The sequence below is a fragment of the Cyrtonyx montezumae genome, unplaced genomic scaffold (genome assembly GCF_038088225.1).
Source record: "Cyrtonyx montezumae isolate F1298 unplaced genomic scaffold, pur_monq_1.0 scaffold_13, whole genome shotgun sequence".
Lineage (NCBI taxonomy): Eukaryota > Metazoa > Chordata > Aves > Galliformes > Odontophoridae > Cyrtonyx > Cyrtonyx montezumae.
The window spans coordinates 38,196,395-38,204,368 of record NW_027071859.1 but is presented as its reverse complement, the minus strand read 5'-3'; the positions used below and the strand labels follow the sequence as shown (position 1 = coordinate 38,204,368).

General features: G+C 47.2%; 1 protein-coding gene across 1 annotated transcript; it reads left to right on the top strand.

The window, feature by feature from the left end:
• The first annotated feature begins 650 nt into the window (after window positions 1-650).
• COQ3 (coenzyme Q3, methyltransferase) lies at window positions 651-6,943 on the top strand. The gene is made up of 7 exons (XM_065730406.1): window positions 651-718; window positions 1,024-1,112; window positions 1,804-1,906; window positions 2,355-2,454; window positions 3,559-3,801; window positions 4,771-4,930; window positions 5,958-6,943. Exons 1-7 carry the CDS (start codon window positions 651-653, stop codon window positions 6,149-6,151), a joined length of 957 nt encoding a protein of 318 aa, XP_065586478.1. The 3' UTR covers window positions 6,152-6,943.
• The last annotated feature ends 1,031 nt before the right edge of the window (window positions 6,944-7,974 follow it).

Sequence of the window (7,974 nt, the reverse complement as noted above, 5' to 3'; positions counted from 1 at the left end):
CTGGAGTAATGTATGCCGTGTGTGTGTTAAACGTGGGTCACTGTCATCCAGGTGGTACTCAGGCTGAGCCCCATTAGGAATGTGTGCGACGAACTGATGGTGTGTGGCAGTGCTGCGCAGCTCTGTTCCTCACCCAATTTCCAGAGAAAACTCTGTGGACGTTCAGGGACGTTGCGGGAACGAGGCTCACTATGTCAGATGTGTTACGGGGTGTACTTATAACTGGCGCTCGCTGCGCATTAGGAAACTGACAGAAGCTAAGCGTTACATTTTGGCACATGCTCTACGTGTACAGTAAACATTAAAACTGGTTATTGATGCTGTTGTCATGAGAATCGTGATTCCTATAGAGCTAACGTTGGCTAGGCAGCAACTTAACTAAATGTAAGTACAGAGAGAGGTCTCTATCCCCACGAAGTGAAAGAGATCACTGCTGACCTCCTTTGGGAAACAAACTACAGCTGTTAGTAACAGGAATGTGAAATCATACCACTTTTAAAAGCAAACAAAGCCCGCACGACCCCAGGCCTCTGTCTGTCACAGAAGAAGGAACGTCCTTTCAGGAGCAGGGTGGGGCTCTGTGCCCACAAGTTCTGCTCTGTTACCGACGGTGGGAAAGAGAGGAGGCTCAAAGTGCGAGCTCTTCTTCGATGGCTGTGTCTCCTAGGGAAGGAATTGCACTGGTGCAGCAACTCACGAGGCATGTCTTCTTCAGCAGGTTAATCCATTTAACTACAGGTGCAGTGGAATGAGATGCAGAAGCAAGAACTGTGTTTTACCTACACGTTTATTTAGCAGTTTAATGGCCGTCGCATACACACGTGCTTACCAGATCCCAGTATGGATTTAATTCACTTATAACGTACACTTAAAATTATGTAGCATAGAGCAAGCAGTCATACCAAGTAGCAAGATAAGGCACACGTGGCTACCTCCGGTTTCGAACCAGCTTATCCTGTTAAGTAAAATACGCCAGCGTGTGCGTGTTCAATTACTGGTCACCGGTTTTGTTTCTTTAAATAGAAAATACGAAAGCACTGGCAGCACGTATCTGGGCTCTCTCCTTCCACACTGTGCCTTTGCTCCGCTGAACGAATCGCAGAATCGCTACGGTTGGAAGAGACCACTAAGCTCACGCAGTCCCACCCTCAGCCCAGCCCCACCGTGCCCGCGGAGCAGCCAACCCCGTGAGCGGGCGCGGCGTCCTTTCCCGGGCCTTCCTTCAGCGGGAGGGCTGACAGCGGAGGGGGCGGGGCGAGGCCCGGCGGAACGGAAGGCAGCGGGGGAACGGGCGGGCAGGAGCGCGGCGATGCGGGGCGGCGGGGGCGCGCTCCGCGCTTTTGTCCGCGCCGTGAGCGGCCGGCGGGCGGCGGCGGGCGGTGAGAGAGGAGGGGTCGGGCCGGGCCGAGCGGGCGGAACTGGTGCTGCGCTCGGCGGGGCGGGCCGGGAAGCGCGGCGTAACGCGGCCGTTCGCCGGGCAGCGCCTGCGTGCGCTCGCTCCGCCACGCAGCGGCTCGGGGCTGGGAGCCCTGCGTTTGTGCGGGCGTGGGCGGAGCCACGTGCGCTCCGCGGGTACCGCCGCGGGCCGTGCGTCGGGGCTGTCGTGGTCACCTGTGAGTTTGGGTGAGAACAGACCCGTGAAGCAGCGGTCGCTACTTCACGTGAATCGCCGCCTTCCTTTTTCTGAGCAGTAGGCGTTTAGGCTGCTTTAAACACGTCGGGGCCTTAGAGCAGCAGCGACGGGCCGGGCCGCTCTCTGCCCACGCTGCTGTGTGCCGCTCAGTGCCCCCTCTGTGTCCGCAGGTGCCCACGGGGACCCGTCCCGCCCCACAAGTGCTCTCCTGAACCGTAATGGCAAAGCTCGGCTGAATCCCAGCAGCGTTCCGACTGACCCCAGCAGCAGCGCGTAAGGACGGGGCTGAACCAATGCTGTGTGACGGGGGCTGCCGTTCTCTGCAGCACCTTCGTTTTGGGGCAGCATCACCTGCGGTCATTTCTCAGTAGCACAAATGCTGAGAGCTCTCTGATTATGAAGAATGTGTTTTCCCACCGTGTTGGCTTTCGTTGCTCAGGGTCACCGTGCGGAGGCTGCTCAGCACCTCGCAGCCATCAGTGGACCCAAAGGAAATGAGGAAATTCCAGCTCCTCGCGCACAAGTGGTGGGACGAGCAAGGAGAGTACTCAGCCCTGCATTCCTTGAATGACATCAGAGTGCCATTTATTAGGTGCGGGTCTGAGGATGGGTGTTTTTGTGGGTACTGCTTCTCAGGAAACCCTGAGAACGTATAACAGTTCGGATAACTGTTTGTGTTGTGTTTACTGAGCCACCCTGTGTGTTTGCCCTTTTCTTCCAGAGACACTCTGCTGAACGTGGGCAGCACCTACCAGCGGGGGAGCCCGCTTTCTGGGATCAGGATTCTGGATGTTGGCTGTGGCGGTGGACTGCTGAGTGAGGTAAGGTACCGTGTGCTCCTGGATTTCCTGTTCAAAAGTAGGTGTATTTTTTGAGATCGCTATGATGCTGTTTCATTTCTGATCTTCAGAGCAGCTCTTCTCTTCTGGTGATAGGTTAGGTAGCAGAACAGCGGGCTCCTGTGCGGTCTGCAGAGCCTGAGTCTGAGAGGAGGAGCACAGTGGCCGCACAGGCTCTGAGCAGCACTGCATCTCACCAGACCACGTCTGGTTTGTAACTTCAGTATTACAGATCTGGCTGAGTGATCCTGGGAACTTCATCAGCACCTGAAGTGTTGCAAAGGCACCCGTATCTCTCCCCATTTTGGTTTTTGGCTTTTTTTTTTTTTCCCTAATTCATTCTTAGCAAAATCCCGTGGTGTGATGTGCCTGCTCTCTGCTGGGACGCGCGGAAGCGCTGTGCTGCATGGCTCCCTCACGCTAATGACTGGTGGATTTCGGGTTGGAATAACATACACGTGGTCGTGTTCGGCAGCCTATTTCAGTTTCAGAAGAGGTGATGACTGAGGTGTTAACCTATGAGTAAGAAGACACTGGAGGAGCTTGAGTGACAGCCAAGCCTGATGCTATCCTAGCAAGCATCAGTGTTTAGTTCTCAGCAGTGAGAAAGCCCCAGATATAATCACGTATTAAGTAACCATTAAAAAGATATGAGGATTTGCTGTTACTGATGGATGTTGAAGAAAGTAATGACAATAATTAAATAAGGCTTTGTTTTCTCCCTTTACCTACTGTGTTGATTTTCCTCCGTTGTTTTTCCCCTACCTGAGGTTAACATCAGAGGAAATCCTTATTTGGGATGACAAAGTGGATGCAGAAGTCGTATAAAAAGCACTCTAAATGTATATAATCCAGTATATAGCTTTCTGTCAGAGAAAATTACTGCTCCCATGTGCCAATTCTAGGTGTTTTTATTTTCCCTTTAGTTAACATCTAAAATAAAACTCCTGGACCAGAACTCATCATTTATTGGTGTTTGTTCCCTGGTAGACGTTTCCTGCATCATTAATGGACATTGTGAAATTGAAGGCACCTTTAAATAAAGTGTTTTCACGCAGAGAATAGATTACAGTCTTGTATTCTTAGCCTTTAGGTAGACTGGGAGCTTCAGTTACTGGAATTGATCCTCTGGAAGAAAACATCAGAACAGCGGATCAGCACAAGTCATTTGATCCAGTTCTGGCCAAGAGAATACAGTACAAGTCCGGCTCACTGGAGGAGATTGTGGAGGAGTCTGTGGAAACGTTCGATGTAATTGTAGCTTCTGAAGTGGTGGAGCATGTGGCTGACCTTGAAATGTTTATCAAGTGTTGCTCTCAGGTGTTGAAGGTAAGAGAGTTCTTGCTTTCATTATTGGAAATATTTATTCTCTCTTATGATGGAGGTTTTCATTGGAAGGTATGTGAGAACGCCTCCATCTTCGTCCCTTTCTGCCCCGCTGCATGAGGGCTGAGCCACGCTCCAGTGGTGCAAGTTCATCTTCCCAGCTTCAGGAACCTCGAGTTGGAGGACGCTTATTTCCTCAGCAATAACATCTAGTGTTGAGATGTTGCTTTGCATCCAGGCCTTGCTAAGTCTGATTGCATCCTATTTCACCTAGGTGAAACGAGTCAGTGCTGCTGGTAATCGAGTGCTGTGGCTCGGGCTGCCTTTCAAACTGACTGTAATAACATTTCTAGTTCAGAAGAAGCTCCTGAGTTGCTTGTAAAGGGTCATAGTGATCCTCGGAGATAATCAGGTGTTGCTTTCTTCCTTTTGATATCACTTCATTTGCAAAGAAGGATGGTAGGCCTGGTGCGCAAGCAGCAGCTCAAATCTCTTGCTATGTTTTTCTGTCCATCAGAAGGAATAATTGATCATTGGAATTGAATCCTTAACTAATTTTCAGCCATTTGGGGACACTACCTTTTTTTTCCTACTGAAAAGTCTCTTAAGTACTTAGGATTAATTCCTGGCTTTGGATTTTGTCCCTGTCATCATTAAAGCGAGCAGTGTGTTCAGCAGTCTGATAAGCAGTATTGCATGTCATATTAAACCTTTAATTAAAAAAACAAAGCAAAACAACAGGTATTGCGTTGACTTTATGCCTTTCTTTCGTGGGCAGTATTATAAGTGACTCTGTTAGATGGTTTTTGTGCAAGGACACGTTTTTCAGACTCTTCAGGCTTTGGTTGTGTTACCTTGTAGCATGTAGGCTTGGAGATAGACAGCTTGAGTTTGAACGAGAGTGAATTTAAAATGGTTGTTTTTTTTTCAAGTAAATGTTTTTCTGATTTAACATTTTAATATTTTAACTAGCCCGGAGGTTCTTTGTTCATTACTACAATCAATAAAACTCAGTTGTCCTATATCCTGGGAATTGTGATTGCAGAAAAAATACTAGGCATTGTACCAGAAGGAACACATGAGTGGGAGAAGTTTGTTCCCCCAGAGGAGCTGCAGCACCTCCTGGAAGCGAGTGAGTACTGGGCTGAGTGGTGGACTGTGGGGAGAGACTCAGTGCTCACTGGAGGAGTGGCGACGGGATGAGAGAGCTGGGCAGTGCACAGCTTCTCCTATGTGTCACCAGTCAGATGTTAAGTACCATTTGTGCCTTAAAGGCACTGCTGCACGCTGCCTTTTGCATAAACGAAATGCATTCAGAGTGCATTGAGTACAAATACTCAACCAAAATCACCATTGCAGCTGCCCTGCTGTTTGACAGCTGATGCAAGAAGGCCAAGGTTTCCCATCCTGTTCTGATGGCAGGATGTGCACTCTGAAGTGGTTTGTATCTTCTAGGTTGGGTTTCAGGAAATAACTGTGTTGGCACTGCTTTGTTTGTCCTCTTCCTGCTACAAGAAGGTGTTTTATTTTTGGTTGTGGCTCCATGTTCTTTATGAATATTATGTTACTAAAAGAGAGCGTGAAAGTGAAATCTACCACAGATACAGTAGCTCTTGAGAAGCTGTACCATGCTGCTTTGAACAAATCAGCTGTGGTTTGAGTACTTTTAAAGAAAGATACAAAGTACTGGGCTGGAAATAGTTCTGCTTTGTTGCCCTCCTTCTCTACAGATGCTTTAATACACTCTCACCAAATATTTCACTCTCCTTTAGTTCACTGTGGAGAACCTGAAGTCTAGGATGAGTACTGTCTTGCTAATGCCTTCACTTAGCACCTTCGGTGGTGCCATCAGGATCACGACCTGGTTTGCTGCTGGTGCTTGTTCCCATTTCCTCCTGAAAGGATAGGCAGGTGCAGTGGAGCGATTTGTTCTGAGTGACGGTTTGTCTCCTGCCTTGTCTGCTGCATCCTGCTGGGGTGTGGCAGAGGCATGCAGCAAACTGAGAGCTGCACAACAGGGAGTGCTGAATCACTCCTTGCTTGCACCAAGTTCCCGACTGCACTCTTCTGCCACAATTCCACAAGTGGAAAACGTGTATTTCAGACTTGCTCAAGTTCGGAGTTGTTTGATGTTTCTTTATGCCTTCTTCCTTTTCCAGATGGCTTCTCAGTCAAGGCTGTGAATGGGATGCTGTACAACCCCCTCACCGGGTCCTGGAGCTGGATGGAAAGCACAAGCGTTAACTATGCCCTCCACGCTGTGAGAGCTGAGGATCAGGCACAGACGAGCCAAACAGAGCCTCTCTCAGAGATGGAAAGTGAACAGTGCTCAGCCACAGCTGGCACCAGCTGAGATGTGTGCTGATGGACTGCCACCAGGAACAGAAAAGGTTTTACACAGACAGGCACAATAAAGCCTTTTGTAACAGCAAGCTTGCTGCTTGCATTAATAATGTTGATGCCATTTTTGGCCAAATATTTTGGGCATTGTCAGGAAAAACAAGTGCCTAAAGTTCTGCCTAAAGCAGAACTTTACTAAGCAACTGGAGCTTTCTGCTAGATCCATGTTACATTAGCAGTCTGTCCTAGAATCAAAATGCCATACCTAGTTGCTTGTAAAGTTCTAGTACCAGCTGAAGGAAATTTGTTTATTGAAACAGGCCTTTCTAAGTGTCATTTTATGGTTGTATCCTTCTCTCCTTCACTTTCCTTTAACTTACGTGTACACAAAGAGGTGGCAATGCCTGTGTTTTTTGATGTTTCATTCCTGAGAACTGAAAGTGAAACATTTCTTGTTTCTGGGGTATTTCACTTGTTGCAGATGTTTGGTGAGCTAATCACTGCATTACTTATTTGTGTTCTTGCTGCTTTGCTCCATGACACCTGAGTATCAAACCTACGAGTTGGATCTGATGATGCACATAAGAATATGATTAATTAATAAGGGAAAGAACAGTAAGTCACAGATATTAAATCTGAAAGAGTTCTCTACTGTGAACATTCATGTGACAGCAAATTCTGCTATGTAATATCTGTGCTACTGCTTTAGCAAGAAAAACTATCTTCATGTGAAGAGTTCAGTGATGTGGAAGGTGCTGTGTAGGGCTCACGTAGCTCGACGTGGGCACCTGATGCACTGTCACCGTGTGTGTATAGAAGTGCTGTCAAATGGGAGAGCTTAAGTGTGTGGCACGGTCCTTGTAGCCTGTGTCTGTGAAAATGCCATGGGTGCTATTGAAATGGACAGAAATTAAATAAATTTGCAAGTCTTTGGCTTTCCTGTTGCAAGTTGTTTCTAAAGCCACAGCTTTGAGAATTACAAGAGTAGTGATAGGAGGCTGAAAAAAAAATGAAATGTTAGAGCACCTGGTACTAGGGCAAGGCAAGAGTGAGTCTTGCCTTCAGATTGAGAAAAAAATGCCAATTTTTTTTTCAGCTTCTATATTGTTTGTTTGTTAACCCTTGAGCCTCGTGTTTGCAGTTATTTTTTTGGGGGTGTGGTGGCTGTGTTGTTCTGGGAGCTGAATTTTCCCACCGCTGAGGGAAACATGTAGAGATAGGGGCAGGATGCTTCCAGCAAGCTGAACCTCCTTTGTAATAAAACTGCCGTTTCAGATAATAATTCAAAAGTGAACTGCACTCTAGTCTGATCTGAGGAGGTCCTCTGAAGTGATTCATATTTAGTTTTCTTTTTAAAATAAAGATAGAGCTTGAAGTTTCCATGCTGTTTTGTTATGCTTTCTCATTGTCCATTGTTCCCTTGTGATCAAGTCTTTTCTAGACCACTTTAACAGAACCTAAAAATTTCTGTACGTATGTTTGCAAACACCCTGCATTATTTCCCTAGAGAATGGAAAAGAAAGGGAGTAAGTAGTGGGAACAGAAAAATGTAGTGTTTGTCACTGGAAACGAGAAGCTGTTTTCAGAAAGGCTTCCTGCAGCATGGTCTCGATTCTGAAGTTCTTCCATTATGTTGAAACCTCAGCTCTAATTAAAAGAAAGATTTCTCCAAGTGCTTCTAAGAAATGCTTGAAAGGAATAATGGCATGCAATTGAGAGGTTCGGAGGCCAAAAGGCCCAGCTTCTGAAATTAACCGGCCTGATGAAGAAGGTTGGAGGAGAATAAATGAGACAAAAAGGTGATGAACCACCATCAAAGTGTCGATAACGTGGCTG